This window comes from Marmota monax, unplaced genomic scaffold (genome assembly GCF_021218885.2).
Source record: "Marmota monax isolate L192 unplaced genomic scaffold, Marmota_monax_Labrador192_F-V1.1 WCK01_AAM20220418_F8-fsc00144, whole genome shotgun sequence".
Classification (NCBI taxonomy): Eukaryota; Metazoa; Chordata; class Mammalia; order Rodentia; family Sciuridae; genus Marmota; species Marmota monax.
Window position 1 is genome coordinate 4,727,971 of NW_026694618.1, and position 18,205 is coordinate 4,746,175.

The 18,205-nt window shown below is 36.6% G+C and overlaps 1 protein-coding gene across 2 annotated transcripts in view; it reads right to left on the bottom strand.

Moving 5' to 3' along the window:
- Asb4 (ankyrin repeat and SOCS box containing 4) overlaps positions 1-15,381 on the bottom strand; it is a 65,145-nt gene extending 49,764 nt beyond the window's left edge. Inside the window, exon 1 of one of the 2 annotated variants that reach the window (XM_046422598.2) lies at positions 15,116-15,381. In XM_046422598.2, the coding sequence (XP_046278554.1) occupies positions 15,116-15,128 (13 nt within the window). In that variant the 5' untranslated portion in view covers positions 15,129-15,381. Of the gene's footprint in view, positions 1-9,204; positions 9,432-15,115 lie in introns of those variants that run through there. The other variant, XM_046422597.2, reaches the window with a different exon arrangement.
- Between the last annotated feature and the right edge of the window lie 2,824 nt (positions 15,382-18,205).

The following is an 18,205-nucleotide window of genomic DNA, read 5'->3' on the forward strand; positions in this document are numbered from 1 at the left end:
AATAAGGTAGGAACTATATTCTGTGCAATAGAACTGCATTGCAAATTTGCCTTTGAACTTCCTGGCAGCCTAAATAAACAGGAAAACTAGATGTGTTGCACAGTCAACTGTGACCACATCGCTGCACACAAATTAATAGATCAGGAGAAGAACAGCTCTAGAACTGAGATCTTAAATAAAATTTTTCCATTAGTTATTAAAACTTTTTCTCTTTTCCTCTGCCTCTCTCTCTCCCTCCCTCCCTTTCTTATTCTTCAGACCCAATATTTTTTATACACTGAGTCTTTTTTCTGCAAGTCTTCGAGAATTGCCATACTTGACATCATTGTTAAATGATGGCTTTATAAACCTTTCTATGTCAATACCTACAGCTACAGCATTTGAACTCACTATGAATGAGGAATGGGAAATAGGTAGAGAAAGATGAAATATTGATGCCAAGATGAAGATGTGAAGATAACTCAACAGCCTAGTGGAGGCTTGAGGGCTGAAACAACAAAATAAATTTTAACATGGATAAGTCAAAAGTTTGCTTTGAGACTATAAACATTCCACGGACAAGTAGGAGGTTAGCAGAATATGGTTTAATGGTGATTTATTTGAGAAAAGACCTCGGGATTTGAGTTGACAGTAAGCTCAAATAAGCCAACAGTGGGGTGGAGGTGCCACATTAATTAAAGTACACAGCCTAGAACAAGAGAACTAAAAGGGGTGTTCTTACCTGAATAAATGAAGCCAGAATGACTCTAGAATAGTGTGATTACTTCTGGGCACCAACCCTTGCAAGAAATGACAAGCAACTAGTGGGCACTCAGAGGATGATGACCACACTAAAAGTAAACCTGGTGATGAGGTATTAAAATTCTCTCATTTAAGCAAAAAAAAAAAAAAAAAAAAAATACTACATATGTATTGTTCTTGGATATTTTTCCTACAAGCATATTCACTCCTGTGTGAAATGTCCTGAAGGAGCACACTGTACTGTCCAACTCCAAGAAATCATTTGCATTGTGCTCTGTGAAAGGTGATTTTGAGAGTCATGAATCCTGGCAACCTGACATATGTATAAGAATATACATATACTACAGCATTGTTTCTAAGAGTTAAACAATTTTTAAGAAATTCATTGTTCATCAATAGGAATCTGTTTAAATAAATATAATGCATCCATACAATTAAATACTATACAGCTATTAAAAATAATTGGACAATTCTATGTACACTGAAATGGACAGATGTGAAGATATACTATGCTATCATATGCAAATATATTTTAAATACTAGAACAAGAAAGTGTTTATAATGGTGGCTTCCAAGAACTGAAGAACTGGGGAACTGGGGGACAAGGACATAGATATATATTCTTGAATGCCTCCTTTGTCACTTTTAAACTTAGTACCTGCTTTATTACTTTTTTTAATTAGTAAAAATAAACTATTAGCTTTCTATTGGGCAGGGGAGGGTTTTAAAGAGGCCATTTACATGATGAATGAACTTACCCAAAGTTTGTCTACCCTTTAACCTAGATATACACTGAGAGACAGACACACACACACACACACACACACACACACTATTAATCCCTTTTGCATCTTATTTAGAATTCTAGGGCTATCTTGCTTTCTTTCTGTCCCCTCTGTCCCCTTACCCAATATACCCTTTCAAAAGAACTCCATTTATTTCACACTAAGTCTAACAATGGATTGAGGATTGAAATGTAATCTCTCAGGATTATCTGAATTTATGTAGAAATCTGTATTCAGCCAATAGAATTGAGTTCTATCTAAGACACTAATTTAAGATTCTAGACACTAAGAAAGCAACATTTAGTGATCTGGTCTTTCCCTGGCAAAATCGTGTGTCCTTAAGTTCATAGTTTCATAGACAGTCTAAGCCTCAAGTGTGATTCCATACGATGGTATGCATACAATATAGGTGTGTGTGTATGTGTGTGTATTCATATCTACACTTGCTTATACATTTCTATTTATTTATTTATGTTGAATCTATATTCCAAGCAGAGTTCTTATGTTATATGGTATGCAACCTGCTTTTGATGATGAATGAATTACATTAAAAGCAATATTTAAATCATTTTAATACTCAAATTTCCTCAATGAGCAACTTGCAAAGACAGCTTTCTCTGTCTTGGAAAGAAGCTGGTTCCAGATCTGCACACCAGGGTGGGTGTGTTTTCCCTGCTGATTAGCAGCACAGCTTAGGCAGCTCCATGCTGCAACTGATGGGAAACTCACGCCTGCTTCTGTAAGGGGAAGAAAAATGATCTCGCAAAGGAAGCAGCAGAGAACTGATTAAGAAAACACCATTTTGATGTAAAATCAAAGAAACGCAGAATGTTAGCGCTGAAGGGAAGATTATCCAGTCCAAGCCTTTCATTTTCCAGATGAGAAAACTGCCACTTTTTCAGTTTGCTAAAGCCATAAGTCGTCTGCCTCAGCCCAAGCTCATAGACTCAGAATATCTGCAATGCAGTTTTCATCTGTCTTTGTCTTTGTGGAAGCAGAATAGGTTTAGCTCCAAGCCTGTTTTACCAATCACAAAGAAAGGAAGAAGATCCTGAATTCGTCTATAATATGTCACATCTCAGATATGGAAATGTATTTGCTTGTTGATTTTTTTTTCTTTCTCTTAAATTCCCAGTAGCACCTAGAGAATTTATCCTGCCCATTTATTACATGAATCAGTCATCCTTGGCTTCTCAGCCAGTTTCATCTGCATCTCCTGTAATCATAACCATTAACTGGCAAATCAGGCTCACAGACCACCAGACCCTAAATTCGTCCAACTCCCAGAATGGCCTTGTGCCTACAACTTGCCTTTCCTAGATAAAAATTGTATAGTTGGGGGACAACAAGGCACCTTAGCTGCATCTCCTGGGGAGCTGGCAGGGAGAAAAGGGAATAAACAGACCGTAGGCTATGGCTCAGGGTATGCTGGTAGGTATCCTGAAACTCTGTTGCAGAACTTAAGTGTGCTGGGAGGGGCTTCTGGACGATTCAGCCCAGAGCAGAACAGGGAAGGCTGCTGCTCTGAGCAGAGAAAAGAGCAGCCCTTAGCTAAGAGGCCACCCACATATAATCAACCACCTTAAAATGAGTCTGGAGCCCCAGGTTACACTGTGTAGCAAGTGTGGAAATAAGTACACCTATCCCTAGGGAGGACCAAACCGGAGCTAAGACTGTCTTCAAAACCACAGACTATATTGTCGTATTGTGAGCATGGATGAATGTGTAACAACAAATCCCATTAATATGTACAACTACAAAAAATAAAAAATGTGGAAAAAGAAAAAAAAAAACAGATAAAGCTATGCCTGTTAGCATACTTGTGTGCATGCTGATAAGTCAAGAGATCAAAATGTGTCCTCCAAAATAAACCCACCAATGGTCAACGGCATAAGGAAACACAGCAAAGTAATCAGGCAGATTCATTTTTTATACTCTCCTTTCTACTCCCAGCAGAATTTTCCCAGGACTTTGAAACCTAGAATGTGATTTATTCTTAGTGTTTGTCTTTCAAAGGCCCCCCTCTGTTCACCTCTGCAGATGCTGGGCTGCCCTTTCTCTGTGTGCTCAGACTGCACAAAGGACAGGGGTGGGCAGCAAGCAGGAGACAAAGCCAGAGGCCGGGTGGGGGGTGAAGAAGCAGCTGCCTCCCTCTGCCGCAAACCACTCACACTCCCATCTCATATCTTCCCTCTGTGCACAGTGATGGCTCCTTTCAGAACAGCTTGGCTTTAGCAAGGGGCTCAATGGAAAAGAAGCCAGGGAAGGGAAACACAGATTCTTCTCCCCGTGCACGAATCCCACAGAGGACTCCCATGATTTCACCTTCATAACATCATAGATTACTGAGGGTCTTGGCAAAGCCTCCATATTACACATGAAGACAATTAGTCTGGTAGAGGTTAATCAGTAAATTGTTCCCATGTTCATATAACTAGTACTGACAGAGTCAAACTCTCAAACTCTGTGTCCCCAAAAATCTGTGATTTAGAGGCTACAAATGGTTCATCTCCAAACCAGCATCACTTGTAGCTAAAAGTTCTAAGAAATATTAGAAGTTTTCCCCTTGCAAAAAATATGCAGACTAATCCCCCGAGTGCGCATGCGCCAGCGTATGTGCAAGTTTAATTTAAATCTGAAATAAAAGAAAGATGCCTGTATGGCTGGGCTCAGAGCCCCCTAGCTCAGGAAACAAGGCAAGGAGTAGAGTGTTTGGGACACCTTTGGAGGAGAGAACTGGTTCTGTTCCTGTATTTGAGCCGGATGCTCATATCTCTGGTAAAACTTCAGCTAAGCTCTGTTGCAGTTATCAACGACAATGTTATCTGTGTCAAATGAACCCCACACCCTAGAACCCTCTGTGATACAGCCAAAGGTCACACACACTGCTCATGGCGGGATTAGCAGACATTTGCTCTGCCTGTGTCCACTTATTTACATAGTCCTGGAGGATTATAGACTGAAGCAAAATTCTTGCCTTTTTTTTTTTTTTTTTTTTGTGATTGGAATTGAATCAAGGAGCACTCTACCACTGAGCGATATCCTAGGTCCTGGAACTTGCAATCCTGCTACCTCAGACTCTGAGTCATTGGGATTATAGATGTGCAACACAGTGCCCAGCTTCTTGGCTATTTCTTAATAGTAATATTTTCTGGAAAATTCCCAAGAGTTCCTCCAGACAAGGTCAGGAAAGCGAGTTTGAAATGTTTTATATATATATATATATATATATATATATATATATATATATATATATATATATTACATATTAAAATTTTTAAATTATATATATATAATTTAAAATTTTTAATTAAAAAATCTAGACAGGGAAAAGTACCCTAGGATAGTAATAGGAATGCAGGAGAGTAAATTTCTGGCAAAGAGGAAAAGAGATTATTCATCAGGGGAGTAAAAATAAGACCCTTCATGATATTTGGATAGCAGTTGCTACTTAGTAAAGTAGATAGAGTACCTGCCAGAAAGTTTTCAAGTAAAATTATTTCATTGGTTATTTTAATTAAAAATATGACTACCAACCAAGGAATCAGAAGCTGTGGGCCATAAATGAAGTACTTAAAGTGCATTACACTGATTAATAAAAGGACTCTGATTAACCTTGCTGACTAGGGAATTTCTTACCAAAGAGATAAGTATAATATTCTGTTTGTATCATTAATGAGCCAAAACTCATACATCTGAAGGCGAATCAAAATGCATAGTTGGGAAAATCACTGGAAACAACTTTATGGAGACTGGTTCAGGTTTTCAGAATGTCCGTCACCAGTGGGAACCAAAAATACAAAAGGCCTCTAAGTTTTCTTAGAGATTTTTTCTGAGTTTACTTTCATTCTAAATACTGTCTGCTTGGCTCAGAAAAAAATAATAATAATAAACAAAAAACCCATATCATACATACTTTGACTATTCAGATACATTGCATTCAAGAGTTAAGAATTCACTCAAATATAGGTCGTTCCTGATTTAAAGTTGTCATCTGGTAAATGCTATTTTGCTTTCTTGCTTTTGAGACCCACATTTCTTCCATTTCCTGGGAGGCCTCTCAGATGCCAGCCAGCACTTTTTTATTGTTTGCTTTGCAAAGGGTGAGAAGTGGCTTTTTTTTTTAAATTAATAAAACATGATTTTACCTGAAGATGTGATTATGAAGCTTAAAATAACTTGAAAAAAAATAAAGTGAGATCTCTCTCATTTTAAGAATCACTATTATGGTACTGGAGTGTAGCTCAGCGGTAGAGCACTTGCCTAGCAGTGTGATTACACAACCACCCCCCCCCCAAAAAAAAAAAAAAAAAAAAGAATATATAATTTTTTTGTACTGGGATTCAAAGCCCAGGGTTCAAAGCCCCCCCCCACCCCCCCCAAAAAAAAAAAAAAAAAAAAAAAAAAAACCATGATGCTGGTTAAAAAAAAAAATAACAAAAAACACAGACAGGGCTGGGTTGTAGCACAGTGGTAGAACACTTGCCTAGCAAGAGACACTGGGTTCGATCCTCTGCACCACATAAAAATAAATAAATAAAATAAACGTATTGTGTTCATCTACAACAAAAAAAAAACACACAGACACAGCACCAACAATTTAAATACTCATTCTGGAAACTGGATTCTAAATCTGTTTTCTAGTACACTAATAGGAGAAATTACTCAGTGAAAGAAGCCCAGGGCTAGAGGGAAAAGCAGAAATTAGTTTCTAGACTTCTTTGTAATCCAATAGCTTTATTCTATCTTCCTCACAAAATCCACATTTGTTCATGAGATCAACTTTTGACTACTCATGTACTGATAAGATTATATATTTGGAAGAATGATATTCAGATCCTAAATTAATTTCTTTGCCAGCAAAGTTCTGAGTTGTCATTCCAAAAATTACACACTGATTTCATATTGGCTTATGGGTAATATATTTAGAAATAAAATTTAATAACTTTTAAAATCCTATAAAAATGCTATTGTATGTCCTAAAGGAAATAAAAAAAAAAGATTAAGAATTTATTGTACTACTGTTAATCTTCTACAGGACAATCAAATGTTGAATACAGAATTATATTATTAACTACATAAGAAAATGTAAAAGCATATCTGTTATAGACTTTACACATTCCTTACTAAGCCAAAAATAACTAAAAACTGAAGGTTTTCATCCTTTAAAAGAAAACAGTAGTGTTCTGTTTCCTCGTCTGAATACTAGTTACATAGGTTCGCCTATTTTGTGAAAACTAATCAAGTTGCCCATTTATAACTCTTCTGCATAGAGCTTTTCAAATGCACTTTTAAAAGTCAAAGAGTAACGTGTAACAGTTCAAGAGGGCAACGTCTAGAAGTTCTGCTTTTATTTAATAAAGTCTCAAAAACTTTAATCCAGCCACAATCCTTCAAGGCCACACATAAATGGGTCCTATTCTTTTAGAACTATTGGGAAAAGAACTCAATAACTCACTAACCAGTTGTAGACCACTTGGCTCCACACTGTTCTCAGAGAATTCCTTTGTGAATGAAGAAATTAACAGAACCACTTAGATATACTTTGTTTGGCAAGCAACTAGGATTCTATTTATCATTTCCATGCTTAATCTTAATATTAAAGGATTGATTATTAGGCTGGAAGGATGTAGGGAAAAAATTGAAGTAACTTTGAAGAAAGATGAGGTTTTTGCCTGGATTGAAGACTGAAGAGAAAATCGTATACCCACACTCATGTTAAACAGAGAGGAAACATATTTGTGCGCTCTCTTGTGTGCACACATGCACATACCAAGGATTTCCTGCATAAATCCTGAAGATAAGACCACAAGTCCTATTATTTCTGTGTAGACACCCACCTGTTATACATAAGACTGGAACTGTTTCTTTCCTCTCCCAGACGGTGTAAATTGGTGTTTCCTAATTGAAAGCCACATCCCACAGTCCTAACACTTAGAAAACACCCATTAGTGTGAATGAAAATTTAGCTCTATGAGGACCATAGGAGTCTGCTCATATTGACAAGAAGAATTTAAAATGCATTTTCTTCTCATTCAGAGGTGATGACACCATTAGAAGCAGCATAAAAAAACACCCTGCTTCCCGAGAGCCAGCATCTCAAAGTTCCTTTCTCATAACCCCAGAACCTTTTCGTGGTCTGGGTAATTTGGCTGCTCAGGAAATGAGAAAAGGCAGTCTTTGTGACTCAGGGTCAAATAAATTACCCACCAGCTTGAACCTGAGTTATTTTACATTGAGTGCAAATATAAGTTTTAAAAATACCTTTAAAATATACTGAGCATTCAGATAGTCTTTCATTGAACAAAGTCAAAAGATGAAAGCAATCACCTTATGATGATTATATTATATTATGATTCTAGCACATAATTTTTTTCTTTTTAACAGAGTCCGTATCAACATTTAAAGAAAAAAAAAATAGACCCTCTCCTTTATCTTTCAATCAAAATAGAAATGCCAATTCATTACAAATCCTGGAAGTACAAATCACAAACCCAGTAACTGGCCTCAACTATTCAGTACTTTCTTTAGAACTGAAAAGAAGATATGAGTGAATTAGCATAGAAATATGTATCATTAGCTATTGTATCTGAAAATTGATGGAACAGATGATTTATATATAAGCACAAAACATATTTAAACTTTAATAATAAGTACTCTCTTTCTAAATGCTATACACAAGACTTCATCATCTATTTTATTTAAATAGAAGTGATGTTGAGCAGGGTATTTATTTGCAATCCACTCAGGAGAGGGCCCAACTACTCAAGTTCCCCCCACCCCTTTAATTAGTTGATTTGGAAAATCAGAATCAGTATGCTAATTTATTTCCAGTTTATTAAACATGTATTCCTGAAAATACTGAGATTTTAAAAAAAAGAAAAAGAAAAAAACTCTTTCCTAATTTATTTTTTCCTTAGCTCTGTATAAGGCAGGTCTTCTGCATGAAGCATTTGTAGTCTAAGAAAAAAAAGTTAAGTTTTTGGTTTCTCTGAGTTCCACTTTTGTGTCTGAACGGAAACTCTTAAAAATGATGAAGACCATCAAGGTGACTGTGGCACAGCTTTATCCATTTATTAAACCTCCAAATTGGGGAGAAAATCCCCTTTTTCATCCACATGAACACAGAGATAATACATCCCTAAGTGGCTGTTAACAGAGAATGAACAGCCTGTTCCCAAGCCAGCCACATTGTCTAGATTATATCTCAATAGTTTGCTTAACCATAATCCAAGATGTTTTCTCTATTCTGGGTCATCACAAAAAAAAAAAAAAAAGAAAAAAGAAAAGTTTGAAACACACAGTGTGTCACTAAATGTGATTGTCCAGGATTTCAAAATCTAGGCAAAGGTATAGAGAAAGAAGAAATACAGATATAAGATACAGACACAGACACAGACACACACAGACACACACACACACACAGATAATACACACATATGCACATATATCCATACATTTATACATACATACATATACATGTGTGTATATATATATATATATATATATATATATATATATGTATCAGCCCATATTCATTCTAGTTTAAAAAGAAAATACTTTTAAAATAAACACAAAGAAAAATAAGAGCTACTTTTTTGGAGTAGGTTACTGAAGCTGTGCCTTTTTAAAAAAAATTCTTTTTCTATCAATTTTACAATTATACCTGTATTTTTACCTTGTTTATAAGATGCCAAAACCATGTTCTCATCTTCAACTTCAAACACTGTGTCCACATCTATTTCCCTTTGGATTAAAATAGACTTCAATTTTCCGTAGTCATTTGACTTTAGTGCCTCAAGGAAATTTCTCTTAATTAACCTGGCAGTTCCAGATTTACTGAGAGGGACATTGTTGTTATCCATCCTCCTCTCTCTCTGGAAGCTCTGTTGTGATTTATCAGGAGAACAGCACTAAGCGAACAGGCACATGCTGGAGAGTCCACAAACTGACGGCTAATTTTATCCCAAAGTTATGCTGATCCGTTCTATTTATATAGGGATCATTTCAAACTTCAAAATATCCTTCTTGGCTGTCAGTGCATTTTCAGGTCCTTTAAACTGGTTATATATTAGCAGGTCCATTCAGTAATATATAGTGCTGATATGAGGGAAAGCTCCCGCAACACATTTCCGAGCATGAAATGTCACTCTTATTTCTTATATGATCAAAGTAATAATGTAAGATTTAAAAGCTCTTAATGCTCTTTTTTGTTTCTTCTCCACTCAGTAAAAACATCTGGTGCCTGGCTGGAGACCCAGGGTCTTGCTCTGACTAACCAATAGCCAAAAAACGAAAATTTGTTTCAGTTCTGGAAACCTGTAGTCATTTTGTAATAGAAGTCTGTAAAAATCAAAAATGGTTATACACATTTGAAAACAAACAGAAGGTTCTCAAATGACCTAGACTTGAAAATTTTCAATATTATGAAACAGCAGGGTGGGCAGTTGGTGGGGGGTATTTTAAGTAAAAAAGAGCTAAAGAGGCAAAACAGCCAGATGCAACAAGTGAATGGACTTTATTGAACCCTGTGTTTTCTTCAAATCAATTAGAAAAGACTAGACAGAGACCATTTGGAAATACAAATATGGACTAGAGATTATTTGATAAAATGCAACTATTCAATTGTTGATTTTAAGGTATGATAAAGATATTATCATTATGTAGAAGAATATTATTTTTCTTAAGTCATGCATTAAGGACTAAGTTGTCATGATGTGGTGCTGTGGATCAAACCCAGTGCCTCACACACTACATGCTTTACCACTAAGCTACACTCCCAGCCCTTAAAACTTCTTTTATAATACTTCAGATAACACTCATGTAGATAAGTAGATAAGAATAAATGTGTGTGTGTGTGTGTGTGTGTGTGTGTGTGTTTGTAGACCAAGAGAAAATGTACATGTGGCAAAAAGTTAAAAATTGGCAAATCTAGTAAAAGATATACAGTTGTCTCTTACATCATTCTTTCAGTTTTTTCTGGATGTTTGAAATTTTTCAAAATAAAAAGTTGAGGAGAAAAATGTTCTTTTTTAACTTATTAATATTAGAAAAGTGATGATAACAAACACTAGCTGGAATGCAAATAAAAATACATTTTTATATATTGTTGCTAGGAATCAAACCGCTAGGGATGTGTAACAGAAATACAGGAAAAGGACAAGTCATAAGTATATGGCTTATCAAATTTTCACAAAGTGAACGTGCCTGTGTAACCCAACAGCCATATAAACTGGTCTAGCCACACTGACAACTTGTGGCAAAAGTCTTTTCTACTGAATACTGATGGTTAGATATTAGTATATTAAATATTACCTATGTATATATCTCATATTCCTGGAAGCTATTTTAGAGGGAAAGTCAAAACTCTCAAAGAGTAGAATAGAATTCAATAGATGCATTCAAACTCATTTAAAGACTCCTGTACAGAGGTAAGATTTTAAAATGCTAATATTTAACCATCAGTATTATTAGAAGGGACTTTTGCCATAAGTTACCAGTATGAGCAGATGAGTGTATATCAGTATGAGCAGATGAGTGTATAGCAGATGAGGTAAAGGGGGTCTTCAGATGAACTCCTTGTCCTCTAAACTGCCCCTGGTCTGGGATAAGAGCTCATCATAAAATTAGTCCTACTTGGCTATATTCATATTTATGCCTCCCTAGACTTTCTCTAGCATATTTGTTTTTTTTTTTTTTTTTTCTGGAACCATCCCACCTCACCAAAGTTCAACTGGAAGAAGTGCATGAAAGGGGGGAGGTGAGAACATGACATCAAACCCCTGGATCAACCTATACTCCTCATAATCCATTAAGACTTCCAAATATCCTGGGCAGAAAGGTCCAGTTTTGAACTTTTTACTTTCTTTATAACTTTCTCTCCTTCTCTCTAGGTCAATAAGCCATAGGTCAAAAACAGTTTTCATCTTTGTACTGCAGAAGAAACTCCATGATTTGAGTCCTTCAGGCATGATCATTGATACACTAGAAAGGAAGTGCTTTAGAAAATCCTCCTTTTCATAATGCCTGATTTTCATAACTATTGTCTTTCTGAAAGTCCTGTTCCATAGCTGTAAAAATAAATAGAGCTAAATTTTGTGGGATAATTTGAGAAAACAAAGCCAATCGTGAAGAAATATATAAAATTAAGAAAGTTATCACTTTCTTATTCCACTAAAAAAAATTTATTATTATTTATCATTCCACTAAAAAATCAATTATTGACCAATTTATCAAAGCAGCAGAAAATAAAACTTAGAGATTATTTATAATTAAAAACAAATATCAGTGTAATTAAAAATTGCCTGACAACGTCATTCTAACATCTAGGAAATATCTTGACCAATGCTAATAAAACAGATTTGAGATTTGTCTTCATTCTCTAGATCACGCTTCAAGTCACCATCCCTCTAGGACTCAGGAGGCCACGTTACACAGTGGCCATGTTTCACACTGTCTAGTCAGACCTGTCAGAAAGTCTTGTCTCCTCAGCTTTAAAATGAAAACTCTCCATCCTGTAAAATGAGTTTTTTTTTATTAGTGTTTCATGACATTCCCAGGACAGTGTCCTCTTCTCTTGAAATGGTATGAAGAAGCTTTCTGACAAGGTGTGATGTTGTGGCAAGTGGCCCACAAAACCCTACTGGACTCTCTGGGGACCTGTGCCTGAGGCAGGAGGCACAAAGGCCCAGCTGTTTGTTTTCCTGATGTCTCTGTACAACACAATCTGACCACTGGACTACCATCTCTGGAACAGGAATGGCTCCTTAGTTTATTGTTACACTGAAACATGAATTTGATGCTGCTAAGTGGCAATTACCAAATACAATCATAGGAAAGAAAAGAGAAGCCACAATAGATCTAAAATATATCTTCAGAAATCAAAATTTCTAAAAACTAAAAAAAAAGTAATTTCCCAGCCTATAATGGTGTTTTCATATTTCATGATACATTTTGACAGCAGAATTTTAACGTATACAGATGTCAGTATTTTTCTTTTATTGTTTATGCCTCTTTGTAATTTTGTCTAGGAAGTTCTTTTTGTATAGGAAGTTCTAGGAGTTTACAAGACATTAAAGATTTGTGTCTACACTGTCTTTAAAAAAAAAAGAAAGAAAAGAAAAGAAAAAAGAAATCAGAACTTCTATGAAAACAGAACCCCAGAGGCCTGCCTGACTTTCCCAGCAGATGAATTAGAATGCTTGCACTATCAGCTCACAAACATGACATGGGTGATAAGATTATCTGACATCCCTTTCTTCCTATCTGTTTTACTTAAATCTACCACATAGCATCTTACCTGACATGACAAACAGAGTGACCTGACCTGTCACTCTGTTTGTCATGATTTCATATATTAGTGTTAATGTTTTGTATAAAGATGCTTTGGGTTGTAGGTAACTCCAACAACAGAAACTTTCTTAAAAAGAGTAAAGAAGTTTTATTGGTTCGCACAATGGAAAATTTCATTTGTACTATGGGTTTTAGCAGAGATCTGATGAAGAAATTTTTAGTATCAGCAGAATTGTGCAGGAGGTGGTATTATTAGTCACGTAATTATAGTTATTATGTAGTATACTGGTCAGGAAAACTAAGAACTAATGACTGTTAAGTGACTTCTATAGTCTACTGTGACTGCTATGGCAAATAAGTAGCAGATGTAAGAAGACTCAAGCCTAGATGTTGAAAATTGAAACTAATGTTTCCATTGTTCAAATGACTTTTTAGACAGTTTCATTTAGGTTAATTATAAACATTTTTTAAATTCCCTGAGTAAACTAGGAAGAAATCTGCTTTTATTTATTCCTTTGATGAGTAAATATTTGGAAGCAATTTACTATATAGACCAGGTAATATATTAGCTATCTTTGGCTGCAATAGCAAATAACCCCAAAATATATTGACTTAAAGTAACAATAATCATTTACAATCTCTCAAGACATAGTAGAAAGACTACTCTCTGCTCTGTGGTACTGAAGGCCCCAGTTGAAATACTCAAAGGCTGGGGTTAAAAGACCCCCTTTCAAACTGACTGAATCACTTGGCTAGCAAGTCGGTGCTGACAATTTGTTTTCTATCAATGTAGTCCTCTCCCCGGGGCTGATTGTCACCCCAACATGGCATCAGGCTTCTTCTAGAATGAAAAAATTTCAGCAGAGCTAGTTGGAAGCTGTGATAACCTAACTGGTGAAATCACATGCCCCTATTTCCAGCCCATTCCACTGATCACACTGACTAGTCCTGATTCAATAACATGAGGGAGAATAAAATAAAGGAATGACTTCCAGGAAGAAAGAAACACAGGGGCCCATCTTAGCTGACACCAGTACTTTTTCTGAGCACTGTGGATAAATAAAGAAAATATGCAAAAATTACTACTTCTATCAAGTTTTGATTCTGGTGGAAGGACTGTGATGGAGCAAACAAACAACAACAACAACAACAAAAGTGAGATACAGTTTGTCAGATGCTACAAAGAAAAATAAACTGAGAAAGTTCTAGGGTCTCAGCAAGACCATAAGTCACCCTTTTACAGATCAGGAAAAGGTATGCTCATCTGAGCCAATAAGAAAAGCCTCCTTTGTTTCCAGGCAGGTCCTAGGAAGGTATAAGGGCCTAGAAAGCATTGCAATTTCAAACAAATGGTCAGAGAAATCCTCACTTCCCTTGAGCACAAACATTCAGGCAGTGTGAGAATGAACCATGCTCGGACATGAGCTGCAGGATATTTCCAATAAGAGGTGCAGCAGATCTGAGGGTCTCTAAGATCAGGAAAGAGAGAGAACACCAGGAAGCCATCTTCAATCAGGGGCCACCACCTATTTTCAGGTATTTTGAAAGTCAATAGAGTTTAGGAGTGGAACTGATGGATATCCATTGATTTCATTTCCACCACATATTAAACCCACATCCAACTCTCTCAACCAAAAGCTAAGCCTGGAATGGTATCCTCAAAACAGCATGTGACACGCTACCACACTCCAAAATGGTAATTGACAATGATTGTGCTTTTTCTATAGATAGTCAATAAAGTAAATATATTATTTGTGGATATTCAATATTAAAGTGAAGCAAAAAAAAAAAAAAAAAAATCAAACCACCTTTGAATGTGAGGCATAACAACAAAATTCTATAAAATCTAGCTAAGTAATGCAATTAGAATTGTACTTTAATAACAACACAGATCAATTCTGCATACTAAATATCCATTTCATAAGAATGATTCCCAGGTTGAAAGAATCAAATGAAACAGTGTATATAAATGTGCTTTGTACATTGTTAAGCATTGCAATAGAGTTACAGATTTTAGTCTTTAATATTAAGTGAGCTTAAAAAAAATACCACAACTCTCCTGAGAAAAACTAGGTGGATCAGTCTGGGAGTACTGGATCATGTTCCAGGCTCTGTTGATAATCAGTTGTGTGTTTCAAATAATTTAAAATACTTCTCAGTTAATCTAAGTTTCTCTATGTAAAAGGAGGAATACTGGACTCATGCCTCAGTCATTAGGCATTTTTAAGCCTTGCTGAATCCAGTTTTCTGCACACTAGCAAAGCTTGACACTATTTTACAAAGGCAGAAGACCTCACCATGATTTTCCATCCGGGAAGCTGTTTCCTGCGCTGTATTTGTCCGCGAACGGGTTCAGGTTCTGTTTTCAACCAGTTGGGGGCGCTGGAAGAACTCCTAAGACGCTTCCAGCTCTGAGTTCTGTGCATCTCTGCCCTCAGTAGTAATTACGAACTGGAAGCATGTGTGTTTCACATAAAAATTTGTTTTAAACAGTTCCCGCAAATGGCTGAAATGGTTGCTTTGTCAACATCAGGGTCCAAAGTTCTATGCGAGCACATCTTCTCTCGGAACTCTATTTGTGGGTTGGCATTCCTCCCTTTGGAAGGCTAAAGTGATTATTTCTTCAGTACTTCCCTTTGGAACCGATATCGGGGAACGAACCAGCTGCTTTTCAAATGAGAGTGTTTAAATTGAATTTGTAGCTAACTGCCCTGAGTGTTTACTGAGAATCTTGGTCCCTGGAACAAAGCTAACTTGTTCCCTTTCGGAAAGTCCCTTTGTGGGTGGTGAATGTCAGAATAGCTGGATTGACACAAGCAATAACCAAGCACTGGTCCACCTGAATTTTGACAGACTATACATTGAATGTCATCTTTGACTGTGAAAGACCAGGTTTCTTGAGACAAAACATTCCCTCGCACACAAGGGGGGCATTAGCTCTGTGCCAGGTCTCCTAGCAACTGACCTGCATTTACATGCCCTTCCAGCGCAGTTTAAACATCAACACCAGCTTGTATTTCCATCCCTCACCCTGTTACACACTTCACAAAATCAACTCCAGGGAATAATTTACCATAATTTTGTCTCATCAGAACATTAACCTCACAATTGTATTCCACACAGCATTTGCATTCCCTTTTTACTTCTGACAAATTTATGAAGCAGAAGGTGTAGTTAGGGAAGAAAATTGCCCTTCCCTTTCAGGAGGCAAAGAAATCAGGCTGTCCTCTGAATTGTCTTTCTAACATTCTGGAACGTCCTTTAAGACTCATAGTTCTCAGAAGCCAATAAGCTGTTTACCAGCTGCAAAGATGCATCAACTTTATTTTATATTTGTGAAGATGCCTAATGCATGAAAGCTATTTGAGCTGGAGCAGTTCTGAACTCAACACATAATCTCTGGCTTTTTGCAGAGGAAATTTTGCATGATGAGTCATGCAGACAAAGCTGTAGTCAGGGGTGGGGGAGGGAGCAGAGGGGCTTGCACATTTTCAGGAAACCTAGAGGAAAGCAATCTCCTTCAAAAGAAAAAAAAAAAAGATCTTGATCTGCTTTTTTAAACAACTTGTTTACCTGTCAAGTAGAATCAGAATTACAGCTGAAAAACAATTTCTAGTTAATCAAAGCTTCTCATTTGAGAAAGCACAGAAACCAGATAACTTATGTGTTTGCTCAAAATCATACAGCTAATTATTGGCAAAGCAGAGACTCTGACCTCGTGTCAAGTTTCACCCCTTAGTTTTTGAACTACATAATGCTGCCTCTTAAAATTCTTGTTTTGAGTCTCTTTCCTTGAACTGATTTATAAGAGTAAAGAAAAACATAAGAAGCCGCATTCATGTACATGAGAAAGATATTTCACTCACTTTAAAGTGGATAAATCCAGGAAAAATTACAAATTTATACAATGACCAGTGATCAGTTATTATTTTATTATGTCATTTTTGATGTGCTAACTATACTGGAGGAATCCAAAGGACTATACAGAGATCGTTCTTTGGCAAATATCTTAAGGATACTGTTTCAGAAAGAAATTCACAGAAAACACTTTTGAACAACAAAATACATCTTAAGGACACAAACATTATTCTGGAGAGAATCAAAATTGAATCCATGCTGGTGGCTGTCTTTGATGCACTGATTTTCAGCCCATCAGGCCACATGATGGCAGTGTTCCTTGAAAAATAAACCTGGAAGAATAGCTGCAGAATCTCCTGGAAAGGAAAAAAAAAATCGAGCCAATGCAGATAATACATGATCTAGATTAAATCACAAATGCGGATAAAAAAATTAAAAAAAATATTTGTTTTTAATCCACAGGAACCATATCTTTTCTGATCATATTTTTCTACAATGAATTTCTCTGTTGAGAATTCACCCTGGGTTTATGATTTATGGAATGAATTTCAAGATGTGTCTGACAAATACATAAAAGCAAATTAAACATTGTTAGGAGGGGGGTATCCATTTATTGTTTGTTTTGCTGCACAGGTATTAAAAGGGCATTGAAAATAATGAACTAAATATGTTTTGTACCATGTGTCTTCAGTCTTTCCTGATGATATTGTCTTAGGAGTCTCTGTCTTTGCTGTGGGAAAGAAAGACAAGCTTGCTTCTCATGCTCACAATTTTCCTCTTAAGCTGGAAATATTCCCTATAAGACCAGAGTGAGATTTCCTGAGTCCCTTCTAAAAAAGCGTGAAGCCACAGATGGAGGTTAAGGCAGCAGCTACTGTCAGTCAAGGCCCCAGGCAAGACTGTGAAATCAAAGATTTGTTCTTGTTTCCCAGCCCCAATCCTTTCTAGTGTCTATAGCTACCCCTTGATAGCTCCAGGGGGTAAAAGAGCTAGGTTTGTCTTCTAGATCTTCCTTCCATTTCTCCATTCCTCCGTGATGGATTTCATATTTTAAACATGGGTTGTGGGTTTTCTATGAATCTTAAAAGAATGAGTGTCAGTCACCTGCAAGGGATTTTTTTCAGACAAACGTGCAATGTCACCTAGTTCATACAGAGAACAGCCTTGGCTGAAAGCTATCCAATGACTCTGGGCTTGGCTGGAAGCCCTGCCTCTGCATACCACAATTCAACCTCGATTGACTGAGTTATGATGTTCCTGACACTGTGATAGGCGTGGAAAGCCCTGAAAGATGAGTGGGACACAGTCCTGATCTCGAGAACATACCAGCAAATCAGATAAATTACACAATATGGAATCTATAAGGTGGAATAGGATATACTGTGAGAGAAATCCAAAACACAGGAGGTGAGGGGCTAGGGCATTGCTGAAGGGAGAGATCACACTATTTGGCTTGAAGAATTAAAAAGGATTTCACAGAGGAAATGGTGTTTGAGGCAGGATTTTGACAGAGACCAAGAGTCTCTGGT